General features: G+C 42.1%; 1 protein-coding gene across 1 annotated transcript in view; it reads right to left on the reverse strand.

The window, feature by feature from the left end:
* LOC308298871 (tyrosine-protein kinase JAK2-like) overlaps positions 1-18,030 on the reverse strand; it is a 66,463-nt gene that overhangs the window by 36,968 nt on the left and 11,465 nt on the right. The window contains exons 2-4 of the mRNA XM_080742564.1: positions 4,613-4,898; positions 1,984-2,107; positions 528-648 (exon numbers count right to left, since the gene is read on the reverse strand). Coding sequence (XP_080598690.1) covers positions 528-648; positions 1,984-2,107; positions 4,613-4,790 — 423 coding nt within the window. The 5' untranslated portion in view covers positions 4,791-4,898. The remainder of the gene's footprint in view (positions 1-527; positions 649-1,983; positions 2,108-4,612; positions 4,899-18,030) is intronic.

An 18,030-nucleotide genomic window follows, 5' to 3' on the forward strand; every position in this document is an offset into this window, starting at 1 on the left:
TTTTGAAGACAGCATTCTCTGATCTCAAACGTAATAGCTGACCAAGTCGATCACAATAAAAATCAAGCAGAGTCGATCACAATAAAAATCAAGCAGTACATATATGGAGTCTGTGAGGTCAGATGTAGAGGTATTGACCAGCTCCATGTATGGAGATCTAGGTGATGTATCGATATCCAGGGTTTGGTGAGGTCATTGTCGTGATCTTCATATATGGAGATCCAGGTGATGATAGTCAGCAGTTTTGATTTGTAAATTAATTCTGTCTTGGCCATATATGGAGCGTCCATATATGGGCATTGCCAAATATGGGCCTTCCCAGATATGCGCTTAATATTGATATATTATTATTATGATATATATTATCAGCTATTTTCACAATATGTAGGCTATATCTGGGGAACCGAGTCAAACTAAATGTAATACCAACAATTCCAAGTGCTTGTCAGGGTGGGAGTCCCCAGTTCAATTATGTTTATTTTATGGGTCACAACCTAAAAGGTTTGAAAAGACTTGCCCTAACTCACCTGTAAGAACAGATAGGCCATGGTGCAGTCATCCAGCACAGGGCTTTCCATGCCTTTAGAGGCCCCACAGCGATGGGCACAATTTGAACTCCCACTGTTATACCAGCCTCTGAAATGGTACCTAGTGAGAATAGACACCACAGACACTGAATGAGTGGAGGGAAATAAATAAAGGGAACAAAATTAAGAATGAAAAACGAGAGCAAAAGATGTATTAAAGAAAATAGACAACGCACATCGACTGGTGGGTGCTGGGCTAAAAAAATACTATGAAAAATGGATGGAGCCCGCACACCAGATAAGGTACAAAAAGACTTTCTTTATTTGGACAACGTTTCGATCTATTCAGATCTTCATCAGGTCTTGACCTGATGAAGATCTGAATAGATCGAAACGTTGTCCAAATAAAGAAAGTCTTTTTGTACCTTATCTGGTGTGCGGGCTCCATCCATTTTTCAAAAGATGTATTAACCCATTAAGACCTGGAACGCATTATTACCCGTTATTAATTGAACCATTATTTGATGCTTTAACTCAGGGGTCTTCAACGTTTTCAGGCCAAGGACCCCTTAGTTGAGAGAGAGAGATGAAGCAGGGACCCCCACAACCTGTTCATAGATTCCATGTAGTTTCATTGTTTGACAGCACTAGCCTCAGTATATTTTGGATTCATGTCAATTTCAGATATTTAACCACTTGAACCGTCAATACTTGATTAACTTGACCTTTCACTCTGTGCTTAGTCTACTCTTTTTCCCCTCTAAACCAAACAAACCTCTTTGCCAAAAATAGCCGATCTACAAGCTCACAACGCCTCGCAGCACAAGGCGTTGTGAGCTAGTAGATCTGCTATTTTTGTTTTTGGAATATGGATGCTAGGGTTCAGGTGGTTGATATAAAAAAGAGAAAAAAGTTTCTATCACACAAAGATTTGGAGGACCCCCTGTAATAACTCTGAGGACCCCCTTGGGGTCCCAGACCCCCTGTTGAAGACCCTTGCTTTAACTGTTAAAAAATAGCAGATATAACCCGCTGCGAGCTTGAAGATCTGCTATTTTTGAGTCTTTGAATATTTTGACCCGATTCTATAAATGTCTTCTAAATCCTTCATCTAAATCAGTGGTTCTCAAGCTTTTTCATGTCAATGGACCCCCATAATTACATGTATTTGGCCATGGACCCCCATCTCAAAATATATTGTTCCAGGGACCAGTGGACAACCCAGAAGCAGAGATGTGAGTTACAGAAGTTTGCTTTGAAGAATATATATTCAAAGATCTGTATATATTTTCCCGATTTTCAAAAAATAGCAGATCTACAAGCTCGAAGCACAGCACTCTGTGCCACGCTGTGAGCTTGTATATCTGCTATTTTTCAATAGCTAAAGTATAAAATAACTCCAGGTCTTAATAATGGGTTTAATAAAAGATTGATGGTATAGCGTGTCACTTTGTACCGGACTCTGAACACCAGTCTCTCATTGGCCGACTGGTTGATCTTAAAGATGTGATTGGGTGGGAACCACATGCTGTCGCTCTCCCTCATCAGACCAAACAGGCTGCAGTACATGGGAGAGACCCCTAGGAGGAGAGAGAGAGTCATAGTCACATTCAAGATAATGTTATTTTTCCAGTAGGGACTTAAAAGACAACTCCGCACTAAATAACATCTATCTAGGCTCATTGTTGATCCCAAATGACTGTCCATGGGGTCTATTGGGTAGTTAGTTGTAGTCATTGTACACACATCCATGCCTTGGTTTTCACACACAAGCCGCCACAGTCTCGTAAATCATGTTTTGGGACGAGCATTCGACACAACTGGCAATAAAAGTGACTGTACTGGTCAATCACAGCGCGTCTTTTCCAGCACTTGGCAAAACACATGACAGCATAACATCTGTTTGAAAATCAAAAACACTTTTGACCGCAACAAATTGCTTAAGTAGCAATAGGCTTATGCGCTCCACTCTATACTGTGAGGGTTGCAGGGGTCTGCTGTGGAAACTGGACGACAGGGGCATTACTACCTAATAGACCCCGTGGACTGTCATTTGGTATCAATACAAGTAGGAGAATTAGCCTAGATGTTATTTAGTGCAGAGGTGTCCTTTAAACGTGTGTGGAAGGGCAGCAAATATTCAGGCACACATGTAGACGACTTGTGAGCTGGTCTAAAGAGCATGGACGCTGACTTCCTTCTGCTCCATGTTAATGAATACATTCTGAGCAGAGGGGGAAGCACGCATATCTCCAAATATTTACAGGTGCTGGACCAGAAATACGCACCATAGAAAGAAGAGGAAGTCCGCACACTGTTCTAATACTCCAGCGACACATTTATTTCAGGATGGAAATACAACGTTATACCTCATACCTGATGAAGACCCGCTGGGGTTGTCGCTGGAGTATTAGAACAGTGTGCGGACTTCCTCTTCTTTCTATAATGAATACATTCTCACATGGCCGCTCATGGACAATACACTTGCGCACCTCAAGATCTCCCCCCCCTGCGCGCATTCTCATTGAAACCCATTGACCAGACGCCCCGGTGTGTCCAGGTTTGTCGAGAAGAGTCGCACGCAAACCTCTGCACACAATCAATCCTGTGAGCTATACATCTTTTTGGGGGTTTCCAGCATAATACTGACTAAGTAGGCCATCGGTAGACAGGAAATTACATATTAATATAGGAAGCACACACGAGTGGGGGCCCCAGAGCAATGGAGAAGTGGGCTCGAGCACAACAATGAGGGCGAGGTGTGAATTTAAGTCATGGGCCTGCTGATGATGATGATGATGTCTGAGCACTTACTATATATTTTTAACTATATCTTCCAAAACAGATGCTAGAAAATCATCACTCCTATTTGTATAGTGATCGTTTATTATTGGAACTAGTGGAATATAGGAAACTACATGCTTATTGCTTCACCCAGCAGATGGCTGTGATCAGCGCAAGGGGGGAGCTGTTAGGGCTTAAGGGTCTTGCTCAGGGACACTTCAAGACAGAGCTGAGGGTCAAAAGAGCTACCGACCGACCATCCAATTTCCAGGTTCACTTTTCTCTACCCACTCAGCTACTGCCACCTGTAAAATAGTATCAGGTATAGATAGATAGAACTACGTGGCTTGAATAACGGGAGAACTGGGAACAGGGGTGAGATAGGTTGCTGCTTCTTATCTCTACCAGAAAAAAATAAGCAAGGGTGTGTGACATAGAGATAGAGCAAAGAAACAACAGTTGACAGCTTCCTGATATGAGGGCTGAGAGAGAGACCACAAGTGGGGAGGAAATGACACAGACAGCCTGTGACAGAGACACTAGCGGTACATTCACAGGGGGTGTATGTATTGTACATTCACATTCACAGTACATTCGACACAGTTGTTAGCATGAGCACATGCTTGACAAGCAAAAACCTTGTAACCCTTGTAAGAGTGTCGCGAAAAAGTGGCGAAAATATCCGATCTACAAGCTCTGTGGGTTTTATAATGACCGGTGGTCCCCCAGGGCTCTAGACTTGGTCCACTCCTTTGGGTCCTTCCTCACCAAATCTATTCACCGAAAATAGCCAGTCTACAAGCTCACAATGCACTTGTAGATATGTTATAGGTAGGGTGACCATATTTTCAGCCGCTCAAACCGGGACGCGAACCACTGTTGCCTAAAACCGGGACCCTCAAAGCAATGCGCACTTTACTGAGCGCGTGCCACAATTCTCTAACGTTCGTGCACGCGCACATACGCACCGCAGGGTTGCATACAGGCAGTGAGTGATTGACAAACAGTCTCAGCGTTGAATCAGACACGCAATGTATAGTATTTGTTTGTTTAGGTGAGCATGTTTACATGAAAAGAACATGATACATGTATTAAAAGTCCTTAAATTGTCACTTTAGAAATGTGCAGAGATACCCTCCATACACTTAAACTTTATGCTGTTTGTTTACTGTTGAGTGAGAAAACAATGTTGCACATTAAGTTAATCATCTGGGGACCCACCCCCCAAAAAATAAAATAATGTGGGGACCCCCCCTGGGGGTCCAGGGTTCATGTGGTTTAACTGAACTCTTGTGACTCACCACACGCTTTGGCTGCATCGATGCATAGCTCCTCTGCTACGTAGTCTCCGGGCGGGTACGTAAGCTTACTTCCCATTTGGTCATGGCCACCCCCGGCCTCGCCCTTCCCCAGGTAGTAAAGGCACACGGACAGGCATGTCGCGGCCACTTCCTGTTTAGGGTCGAGGTCCAGGGTCATGTCGAGATCAAGGATTTGGCCTCTGTGATTGAGTTATGGACAGGTGGTGCAGGGGTCTGTGTCCATTAGCACGACCCTGGCCATGTGGGGCTCTGGAAGACCATCCGCCTGTCAGGACAGAGAGGAAAGAGTGAGGATGAAGGAGGGATGGAGGGAGAGAGGCTGAGAGAGAGATTTTAACTTAAAATACATACTATATTCAAAGATTTGCACACATGTGAGCTTGTATATCTGCTATTTTTCAATAGTTAAAGGAGCTATAGTCAACTTTTTCATTGTAGGGCCGACACTTTGTTTACATCCTAGTCTATAGACTAGAATGTAAACAAAGTGTCGGTCTGACAATGGCCAAAATTATTTTTTTTATCATTATTTTACACTTTTTGTGGTAATTTTTGAATAGAAACACAGGGTTAGGGTTAGGGTTAGGGTTATGAAGCTTATTTTTTTATAAAATATTTTCGAAACATAATTTTTATTTTAGCATCCGTTTTTCAAGAAAAAGTTGACTATAGCTCCTTTAAAGCATTCAATAATTCTAGGCCTGAATGTTAATGATCCAATTTAATAGTCTCCAAAATGAGATTTTAATATTTCAAAATCTGTTTGCTCAGGGACACCTCGACACATTGCCTGGGCCGGGAGTCAAACCTGCGACATGTTTACCGGACGGGATCTCTACCATTTCAGCTATGGCCGCACCATGAATCTAAAAAAAAACTAAACAGAAAAAGAGATCTCTTTGTCTCCTAGAAGAAATCCACTTTCTCTCCTCCTCAGTGGGTGGACCAATCGATCTGAAGATGCACATACAGCAGGCATTGATCATTAGCATATGCTGGGACTGAGCAAGCTGTTTTCTTTCCCAGGCAGGGAAGGACAATGACGATATTTCAACAAGAAAGATCCATTGTTAGATTGACTGATTGATTGATTGAAGACTTTATTAGAAGTTTGCATAGGAAAGGGTACAGTTTCATGACGGTACAGTTCACTGGCACAAGGTCAACTAAAAGTAAACACCCAAAAAAGCCTGTGGCTTGTTTCAATTGAGATCCTTTTTTTAAACTCATAATAACATTGAATGACAGACAGATAGAACACAGTACTATGCAGAAGATATCACAGAAAAAACAGTGTATTTGGTGGTATTTACAATAGAAAGGTCAGGGGGAGGTAAGGATACAGTAGGCTTTGTTTTCATTTACCAGTTTCGAGTAGGAGCCACTTCTAAGTAGCTTTCTTTTTCTTGTTGTAGTGCAGGGTTCCCCAATTAGTTTTCCCCAAGGGCCGAATCATGTCTAGGGTACCAAGCCGAGGGCCACAGCATTGCAGGGGGCAGGAGATATCGTCATTGTCGGGTGAAAACCTTGTATGTCCAAAACCGTTCGTTTTGCATTTATCATTTTAAAAATGATTTAAACTAGTGAAAACAGCCGATCTACAAGCACACAACGCCTCGCACCACGAGGCGTTGTGTGCTTGTAGATCTGCTGTTTTCACTACTTTTGTGAGACGGCCTTGAATGATGAGGTTTGCGAAAGAACGTACAAATTTGGAGATACGAGGTTTCCACCTGACAACGACGATATACTAGTGTTGTTGCTGCTCTTATACCACCATTATTACTGGGGTTGGTGGGGGCCTGACAGCAGCCCCCCGCGGGCCGCAAATGGCCCGTGGGCCGCCTATTGGGGAACCCTGTTGTAGTGCATATCTGCACCAGGAAGTGTGGCCAGTCTATGACATCAGTTACCTATTTAAAAATGTCTCCTTTCAGCAATTTAATCAACAGTATTTTATATTCCATTGTGAGGCAAACACTGCTATTCAGGCACGTGCACACATAGACATTAAAGGGGGCTTGAGCCCCTGCCCTTTCAACCGTCTGTAAAAAGTGCCCTCTCCAGACCATGAATGAAGTTTTTTACTATGGTGAAAGAAATGCAAATGCCCTCTTTCCATGCCATACCTGAAGGCAGCATTCAAGATAATTGCCTTGTCCAAGATCTCCTGAACTTGAATGCAGCATCTTATGTTGAAATCAAGAAATGTGTAGAAATCAAGCATCGAAAATAGCTGACCTCCAAGGCCAAGCTCACAACGCGTCGCAGCCCGCCGCGTTGTGAGCTTGGAGGTCTGCTATTTTCTGCTATTTCCGGCCCTTTTGGAAAATTTCAGCCCCTGCCTCTCTAACATTCTCTACCCATCCCTGCTGTATTAAAATGGAACATGGACAACAGCAATGGTATTTTAGTGTATAATATGTGATGATTCCCTGATCCCCTTAAAGGAGTCATTCAGACCAAAACACATATAGGGTTAAATCTGCCTTTTATCATACCCCTTCATACCTAACCTGACTTGCGTCAGATGGTGGCAGTAGTGCGTAGGCTACCGCTCTACTTTACCATCTGAGATCTCTCGGGCAGACTCGATGTAAGGGGCGGGCCATTTTTTGAAATTCTTTTAGCAGGTGATTGGATGTGGCCGTCTCTCTGTCACAGTCTGGGAGTGCCAACTCCAACCACTCATATTGGCCTGTCTGCATCCACGTGGTCTGCAATCAGACTCTATTGGCTCAGAGCCGCTCAGAGCCCGCCCGTAGCTGCCGCTGATTGGTCCGGCCCGGGGCTTTACGAGCGTTATCAACTCCCACCGAGAGATCTCAGATGGTAAATTAGAGCGGTAGCCTACGCACTACTGCCACCATCTGACGCAAGTCAGGTTACTTCATACCTGCTTTAGTAGATTTTTGTGTTTACACAACGTCCTGAGACCAACCACACCGCTGTTTTGACCTCACAGGCACCCTTACTTGTCAAACAGACCCCTCCCTCCCCTCCCTTTCTAGCCTCTCCTCTCCCTGCTCTGGTGCAGAGAAGAAGCCGTTTGACAAGTAAGGGTGCCTGTGAGGTCAAAACAGCAGTTTGGTTGGTCTCAGGACGTTGTGTAAACACAATCCAATAAAAAATACTAACTTTGAAGCTAAAGAAATAACCGCACTAGCCTAAGGACAATCCACTGTGTTACTTATTAGAGAGCCCGCGAAATCTAGCAACAGGGGCAGCCGAAATCTAGCAACAGGGGCAGCTATGAATAAAATCGACTAAAGCAGGTATGAAGGGGTATGATAAAAGGCAGATTTAACCCTATATGTGTTTTGGTCTGAATGACTCCTTTAAAACAAAATAAAAAACTCCTTTTTTCAGTATTGTTTATCCGACAGTACAGTACCACATAAAACCATTACCCTGACCACCTCCTAAGTCCTGTAAAGACGGCATTGCCTCACAGTTTGTCACAGGAGACTCCTGGGGTGACCAAAACAACATTCAGACTCTTGTAGGGATGGGACGATATGAACATTTCATATCACGATTATTGTGACAAAAGAAATCGCGATTTACGATATTATCGCGATGATCAAAAATCCATTATCCTGGGCGGAACATTTGCCAAAAAATAGCAGATCTACAAGCTCACAACGCGTCGCATTGCGGTAAAGACATTTGATAGAGAGTGAAAAAAAAAGACTGTATCAAAGTACGTATATTACCTTTTAGTACCTTTTACCAATTATAGGGGGTTTAAGTGCTACCAAATATGCAGCTCGGCAAATAAAAGCTTAATTGATCCCAGTGCATGACGGAGGACGATATCACGATAAATTAAATCTCCACGATATGATTATCGTGAGCGTTTTTTTATCACGATAAACGATAATATCGCGTATCGTCCCATCCCTAGACTCTTGACTCTGGAAGCGTTGAACCTCCTGACTTCAGTGCTGCCAGAAATACTCAGAGGGACTGAATGGTGTGGCTATGGAGTCATTGAGCATTACTGTAACATCACCACAGGCTACTTTCCAGAATTAACGAACACAGGGGCGTCAATTGGGTATGGCAGGGGTATGCAGCTGCCATACATGGGTCCAGGGGGGAAAATAAAAGTTACTTTTAAATAAAACTCTATGAATGTCTCTTTGTCTATCTGTGCTGGTTATGTTGTTAAATTACAGTAAAATAACTACAAATGCAAAATGTAACAAAATGGTCACTTTAACAAGGTATTATAATTATATTATCCACACTTTTATTCTCTCCATCTTGAAAAAAAAATGTATATTCCCAGGTTCTGCAGGTCAGCTACACAGGTGCAATACATTATTGTTAATTGTGGCACGTTTACTAACATGCCAAGTTTAGCTGCACTCCAGCCCAAGAAACCGTAGAAACTTGTGTAAGAAACTGACAAAACTCGTTTTTTTTTTCAGACATTGTGATAATAGACGATCTACATGCTCACAACGCCAGATTGTCTATTTTCTTTCTTCTATATAACGAACAGGGTTGTTGTCACATTCAGTCCATCCTGGGCATAACATTGGTTACACTGCTGCCTTCCTGTCCACAGCAGGTCAGTCCATACAGGACAGTCAGTGGTGGAAAACACTCTAAATATTTTACTTAAGTACAAGTATCGATTCTGCAATATAGAAATACTCTGTTACAAGTAAAAGTCTGGAATTCAAAATGTAGATAAGTAAAAGTTTGAAAGTGTTGGCATCAAAATGTACTTAAGCAAGTAACAAAAGTAAAAGTACAAAATGTTTCAAAATAGCAGATCTACAAGCTAACAACGCGTCTATTTTCAAATAGCCAAGGTATAAAATAGGGCTAAAGTGGTTTATGTGTGTTTGTATATCTGCAAAGTAACTAATAACTAATAGTAACTAATAACTAAAGTTTCAAATAAATGTAGTGGAGTAAAAGTACAGTACAGTACTATTGTATTTGGACGGAGAGTTTTTTTGCCAGCAAAGTGAACCTGTGTTCTGGTAACTCTTTGAGTGATGTTATCCGGGTTGTAAGGCTGGATATCATGGACATTGTAATGTCCAATTAATGTAACTAGCCCTTACCCGTTCAAAGATATGAGCTCCGAAATGATGTGCAGTGTGTGGGTTATGGGATGTGCACTGTGCACACAGTATATGAGGGATGGAAAGTAACTTTAACTGGTGCTTGCATGCTAATATGTAGGAGCATCAATGTAAGAAATACCCGTTCCATTTAACGGCTACAGAGATACTGTGTACCGATCTGCATGTTTTTTGGACAACATCTGTAACAAATTGTGCATGGCCTGAACAACAGCGCTCCTCCCTTAACATGTGTGGTCACAAAAGGTACTGTAGGCTAAATAGATATAGATACACCATAAAAATGCGAATATACAGCATACGATTTGTGAAAGTGACAAACGGGCTTCACAGTTATGTCAGGTGTGGTCATATGCTGATGGTGATGCGATTTCAGATCAATTGCTCCAGCCACCGAGGAGAAACGCTGAGACAGACAGACAGACAGACACTCACTCACTCACTCACTCACTCACTCACTCACTCACTCACTCACTCACTCAGACATTCGCAAAATTATAGTATAGATGTCCAATTAGATACGATTGGTCACAAAATTATTATAATTCATGGTTGACCTTTTTCTGATCTCTGATTGGACAATATAATGTCCAATTAGACAGGAGTGACATCACAATATGTAACATAACTAAGAAATACTGTTCCTACGAAACAGTGTGGGCTCGCATGGAACTCCATGTATGGGCACAAAGATCTACCCTTTGGCTGCTCCTCATTGGCTAAGGGCCTTTGTACTGTCATTCTTTTTTTAGGAGAATAACCTTGGTCTATAAAGTTTTGGTATAACATACAGATATAACATAATGGTCTCGAGCCCACGCGTTGTTGTTATTAATACTCTCAAGGACTATGATACACGAAAGAAGAAGAAATTTAAATCAGGTCGCACTTGTTGATGGTGATGTCACCAAGAACGCTGCTCCTCATTGGCTTAGGGACCTGCCTTTGTACTGTTGGTCATTTTTTTGAGGAGAATAAACTTGACCTATAATCATTTGGGGCGCATCTCTCCATTCCGACATGTCTCCTTTTCCGACAGACACTAACCCTATCTCTTACCCTTACCCTAACCTTAACCTCTATGGAAGTGTTGCCACTCCGACAATAAGAAGTCAAGTGTTGCCACTCCGACAATAAGAAGTCACTGTCGGAGTGGCGACATGTCGGAATGGAGAGAGCCCCCCAATGATTTGGTATAACATACTGGTCTCGCCTTACCGCGAGCCCACAATTACAAGAATTCAATAAGGGAATTGTCTATTAAACCCATGGATTACAAAAGTGCAAACGGAGAGTATGATGTTCTTGGACCTCCTCAGAAGCGCTCTCAAGGCACCTACCGGTACATGTCTGCATCATCAATGAAGACCCCTCCTCCTATCAATTATTCTTCTTCCAAATAAACGCTTTGCATCTTTTTGTTGTGTTGTACATTTATTTTATTGACTATAAAATGTATCGAATAGAATTGCAAGCTGAATGTGTGAGTGTTCGGTCACACATGCATCAGAAGCATTGTAGCCAATGCATTATACAAAGCAAGTCATCCACTGGTTATTATCCAACACAATCTAGTCCAGTGGTTACCCAAACGTTTCAGGTCGAGATACGCAAGAGAAATTAGATTAGATGTTTGCCCAGGACCCAAACTAGTGAAACGGCAATTTTCACTACTTCTTAATTCATATAATTTTGTATTCATGGAATTTCTTACGTGTTTGTTTGTGTGTTTTAAAATGTATAAAATACTCTCTACTACACTTTCATATCATACCTATGGTGAGTTATATTAAATGTACAAAAGAAAAGTGCACTCCTCTGAGCAGTCATAGCCTCTTTTGGAACCTGTGAAATCTGACTGATGACTGCAGAGATAATATGTACCAAAGAAAACGTACTGTACGTACATTGTAAAAGGAGAAGAACGCCCATATTTCTTGAGAAATTCTTGAGCTATTTTCCGTAAGTGTGAGTCTGCATGCCGTTTGATCTCAGATCTCTATAAGGTCAACAGAAACGCGTACCGTGCACAATCTGCACATGTCCAAAACCGAAAGACGTGGCTAATATGCTGCATGATGCATGTGACCACTTCTTACTGGGACCATGATCAAACTAAGCATCGTGGGGTTCAGGGATGTGCAGAGAATGTTAGAGGGGGGCTGAAATTTCTAAAAGGGCCTTTTGGTGAAAATATTGAAAATAGCAGACCTCAAAGCTCTGCGACGCGTTGTGAGCTTGGAGGTCGGCTATTTTCGGTACTTGATACCGCACTAAACTAAGCATAATCAAGTCAATACTGGAGATGTAATGGCATGGATTTCTACACAGAGAGGACAATTCTTTCAACATAAGATGCTGCATTCAAGTTCAGGAGAGTTTGGACAATGCAATTCTCTTGAATGCTGTCTTCAAGTATGGCATGGAAAGAGGGCATTTGCATTTCTTTCACTATAGTAAGTGCTTTTATAGCATTTCTTTCACTATAGTAAGTGCTTTCATGGTCTGGAGAAGGCACCTTTTACAGTTGAGTAAAAGGGCAGGGGCTCAAGCCCCCTTTGATGTCTATGTGTGCACGTGCCTGGTGGGGTTCGTCTTCTGTTGTTGTCTCCACCAGCCGAAGGCATGGGGGAGAGTATGTTTTCCTCTCCGTCCGTGCGTCCGTCCGTCCGCGCGTCCGTCCGTGCGTCCTCGCAGTTTGTGAGCGCCAAATCTCAGTCGCCGTTGGCCCGGTCGCTGCCAAAGTGAGCACACACATTTAGGCGGGTGCAGATATGGTTTGACCCAAAAAAAATTGCAACAAAAGGTTTCTCAATGGTTTATTGTAGTATTAGGTGTACTTAACAACATATCAAAAGTCTACCAAAATCTGACCACTAGAAATGCATATTTTCAAGATGGCCGCCGCCAGTTCCTTAAAAGACCATTATTCCTTTATTATTCATCATAGACAAATATTTGTGGTGTCAAACCTCATATTTTGATGATATAGGAATCCAATTAGCATATATAAATTATAGTCAAGTGATTACAAGTACAATTATGTTAAAACAGTTGGTTATAATAAGGTTATACGCATGTGTATGTAAAATTTGAAGATTTCCTAATGTAATTGGACATTTCTCCTTTTTCCATGTGCCATAATGTCCAGTATTGATGATTTCAGTTATAATTAACATTTTGTTAAAGCTTTCAGGAGATTTCTTTTGATACCAATAAGGAATAAATTAGTTATTACTGTGAGGTACTGTGAAATTAATAAAAACAGGGCGGCCATGTTATAGTCATTACATATACACATTTGGGAACAAATTCCTTACCAAGAAATGTCTTCACCATTGTGTTTGATAAGGTGTCTAGTATCACATAAAAAATATATAATGAAGTGCTGCAACCTTATACAGGAAAAAATCTAAAGAATTGTAATTCTCACCTCAGTACGTAGCTTGTGATCAGTCAATCTAGAATTTCTTCATGATTATGAATTCATTAAAAGCATTTGTTTTGCACTGAAACCACTGAGAGTCACAAAACTGTTTCCTCTGGAGGGTCCCCCCAGGGGGGAGTGGATGTGTGTAGCAGGGATAGAATGCACATTGGGTGGAAAAGGGAGCATGAGGGGTGAATGATGTGACGATCAGTGAGGGGGGCAGTGTGGGAGTGTAGAGGGGATGTGGTGGCTCTCAGGTGGGTACAGGTAGGTTCTGATAGGTGTAGGTTAACTCATACCCTGCCAAAAAAGACGTTTTCTATAATAAAAACGTCTTTTTAACTATGGACCTCCCTGCCAGACGTCTTCTGGACGTCTTTTTTAAAAAAAGAATTAAAAAAAACAGTGTACTAGCCATGATCGCGATTGCGAAATTGCATGTTTAACCCCCATACCAACCCCATCTTTCAAACATGGCAGCCATGTTTGTTTACATTTGAAGAAAACATAAGGGCTGCCTTCTCCTGAATGCCTGAACGGATTTCCAAGCGGATTTTTTTGTTTGAAAGCTGTGAAAAGCATGCACATGCATAGTGCATGATCTGTGCACGAATGTGTGCACCAGCGTGCACACTATTTTTTTAACCCTTTGTTGGCGAACCGGCAATATAAGAGGTCCCACTTTAAATATGGCACTGAAGAAGTTAAGAGGGGGTCTGGAAGCCTGGGATATCCTGTGATGTCCCCTTACCCCCTTTACATATCTGAAATGCTCCATACTTGAGGACTAAGCTGGGCCATCATGGGCTTGGAGAGGGAGTGTTTACTGGGTCTTGGCAGGAGTAGTTGAGGAGTGTGGCACGGATAGGGTTCAGATTGGCTTGTCACAAATGTTTTTTCTGGAGCATTTTAGCAGTAAGAGTGCAGATGGGACAGCTCATGACACGCTGTGCTTCAAGTCTTCCCATCTAACCAACTTCAAGGCCAACGCAAATCTGTGTCCTTGCTGCTATCTGACAGACAAGCATTGCTTTCTGCATACACCTCAGCTTTTTAACTGGAGAGGGTAACAGCCAAGTACCCTCTGAGTCACATTGAAAGGTCACTATGGGCTCCTGTTAATATTAATGGTCTTAGAAAAATACCAAACAACCAGACACTGACTCTCCTGTGTCAGCCTGACACACGGCCATGCTCCACATGGTGGTTTTACAACCACCAACACTGGGAACCGGCCTTCCTCATTATCTGACTATACCCACCTAGTCACCCACAAGGGCCTATCATGACCCGAAGGGCCACTTGGAACCAGTGGGACTATCAGTAAGCCAGGTGACACAGATGTCGGCCAAATGCATGATCTTAATTCCAATACCTTACTTGCCTCCTCCTCACTCCATCCTCCAGCATGATCTGGTTTGTGTCAAATGCTAAATTGTTTTTGGAGGAGCTGTGAGCCTCCTCCACATAACAACCCAGCTGTCTGACACATCATAACTAATTGTAGTACCATCAAAGTTACGCTAAGCATGGAGCGTTTCTTAAAGCGAACCCAATTGTGAGGATGGAAGTTTGCGTATTGGCTATTGCACCACTAAGGCCTAAGAACCACCACCACCACCAGGAAATGACACAACCCATTCTCTCTTACCGCCTATGGGCACTCGTCCTGGGCTTCCAAGTGCCCCACTACATAGCCCAATGGGACATATCTGAGACAATTGTTGTTGTTTTTTCCCCCTCTGACATGGGGGAAGGAGAGAACTCATGTAACTTTGCACTTCAGTGCTCCAAGTGCCCATGGAGCTATCAAGATACCCTTACGCCCACACTCACCTGAAGGTCCACTAAACTCTTAGACGAGAGCATGCAGTCTAAAAGTGGTCTAATAGTGGTATAGATTTGAACGTTTTTTAGTTGTCTAAACTTAGACTAGACGACTAATAGACGTCTAATAGTTGTCTTAATATAGACGGTCTACATTTAGACGACTATTAGACGTCTATTAGTCGTCTAGACTAAGTTTAGACGACTAAAAAACTTTCAAATCTATACCACTATTAGACCACTTTTAGACAGCATGCTCAGTGCTAGGCCTTATTCGCCACCTCTGCCTATATGCACCCAGTAGACAATTACAGTACACTCAGACAGTTCTGTCCCAACCTCCATACTCACCAAAACCCCTCTTTGCACACTCATACTGTTCCTAGAATATACACCTTCCTAATATATCAGAAAGTTGTTTTGAAAATCTATTTAATGTTGTTCATGTTTTGCCCCTACAAGATGACACTGTGCTTGTCTGCAAGAAAAAGAAAAAATCTAGTATGTACAGTAGGGGTGGAACTATGACATTTCAGTCTTGTTCAAGTGAAATACAAATGTAAAGAAATAACTATGTGGTATTTAATACATATTAAGTTAGGTAACTTGAAACGGTTGGCCCTTTCAGTGGGTTTTAATAGAGTCAAAGACACAATATTGGATTTCAGAATTATGTAATTGTATTTCTGCAATTTGGACAAGTCCAATGGATTCCTAGGCCACATAAACATAGGGTTTGACACAAAAAATACTTGTCTAGGGTAAATAATGAAGGAGTTAGAGTATTTTAATGAATGTTTGTCCATCCTGGACGCCATCTTGAAAATGACACCTTTCCAGTGGTCAGACTTTGGTAGACTTTTAGTATGTTATTAAGGACACCTAATACTACACAAAACAGTTGAAAAACCTTTTGTTGCAATTTTTTTGGGGTTAGGTGCTTTTTTTTCATAACTGCACCCGCCTAATTCCCTGGATGCCAATCTAGAACCTCTGCCCTAAATTTTTCAAATGGGCCTTTTCTAGCGCCAACTAGTGGCCGATGTTTGCTAAACACATTTCTGTGCACTACTCTTACAGATATTGTCCAAAAATCCTACAAATCGGTAGGCAATATCTCGACAGTCATGTGATCGACACGGATCTGTCCGATTTAGCATATTCCATCCTGATTGCCTAAGATTGGCTTCCAAAGTTTGTGGGATTGAGCCGTTTTGAACAAAATGCCTCAAATCACAAACGCAAAGTGCAATTATCATGAAATCGCGCACACACGTTCCCACTAGGCCGAGGAAGAAATGCCACTTAATTTTTTTTTAATCAGCCTCATGGTGGCGCTATAACAGCCTGATTTGTGGTTTTACCTATAACTCCACCGATCAGTTTCAAACTTTGTAAGCGCACTCCCTAGAGGCTAAGGATAAACCTTTGCCCTGCATTTTTCACATCAGCCTTTTATAGCGCCACCTTTGGGCCGACTTATGTAAAACACAGTTTTGGATATTACTCCTTGAGATTTTATCCAGAAATCATGCAAATCGGTACACAGTATCTCTATAGTCATGTGATCAAGTCCGATCCGTCTGATATTTCATATTCCATCCTGATTGGCTAATATTAGCTTCCAAAGTTTGCAGGATTGCTCCGTTTTTGAACAAAATGCCTCAAATCATCAACGCAGCTTGCGATTACCGTGACATTTGCCACACATATTCCCACTAGGTCAAGGAACAAATGCTACCTTTTTAACATTGTCCTGTTATAGCGCCACCAGCAGGTAGACTTTAGCAAAACACATTTTTGGAACACAATGCTTGAAATCATGCATGCAGCGTCCGATTGCCATGAAAGATCTAAGGTGAAGAACATATGCCACCCTTTTTACATTGGCCTATTATACAGTAGCACCACCAGGACGCACGGCCTGGTGGAGACCTGTGCTCGGAAGAGCACTGCTTCTAGTTCATCCTCTGTTCAGAAGTGACCATGCCCAACACTATGTCTCCCTTTAGGTGTGAGTAGTAGTTAATCAGTTCTTTCTCAGCCTATAGCCCTAGGACCAATTTTGTGTGGAAATCCATCATTACTGCTGACAGACAGACGGACAGACAGACAGATGTGATTTGGAAACTGCTCCTACAGATTTTGCTCTAAAATCACGCAAAGTGGTACACGCTATCTCTAAAGTCATGTCATCAACATGCATCTGTCCCATGTCCCAAATTCCCTCCTGATTGGCTACCATTGCCTTCTAAAGTGTGTGCATGTGACGGTCGCTTACCCCCCGATTAGGGAGTCTTAATGGTAAATCTAAAATGGATCTGCAAGACAATTTAATTCATCTGGTCACAAATATAGAAGTAAGACGTGTGAGAAATTGATTGAACTAGACTGCCATCTGATTTTGACTGTGTTGACTGTGTGTGTGCGCGCAGAGGCATGTGCGTGCGTGTGTAATTTCTCATTTGTATAGCTGTCTGTGTATGTACATACATTTTAGCTGCAGCTTCTACAATGGGTTGATTTTACACTCATGCTGTGCGTTAACTGTATATAACAGTCAATCTCTTTCTTAGTGCCCAACATACTGTCTGTAGTGTATACAATATCCTTCTTCTTTATTTCATTTACCTGCACAACAAATCATTCTGTGCAGGCAGCAGGGTTTTTATCTGATCTCAGTGGGACATGGCATAATATAGCTGATAGGGCAGGGGTTCCCAAACTTTTTTGGCTCAGGGCACCCCTATAAAGATTTTCTTTCATCCGAGGCATGCACCCCTCATTATATTCATCATTTTCACTCCCAGCACCTTATATTTATAGCATATTTTAGAGATTATGTTGCGAGGAAAACGTTGAGATAATAGCCATTTTGGTTAGAACTGGCTGAAAATACGTTTGTACTTGTGCCCCGTCACCCACTTTGAAAACCCCTGCGGCAGGGCATGCATAAAAGCACTCTCAAGCACGCAGGCAGGCTGCAGGTGCATATAGACATGTATTTGATGACTACATTGTAAAAAGGAGAAGAA

Source organism: Nannobrachium achirus (assembly GCF_963921795.1).
Source record: "Nannobrachium achirus genome assembly, chromosome: 15".
NCBI classification, from domain to species: domain Eukaryota; kingdom Metazoa; phylum Chordata; class Actinopteri; order Myctophiformes; family Myctophidae; genus Nannobrachium; species Nannobrachium achirus.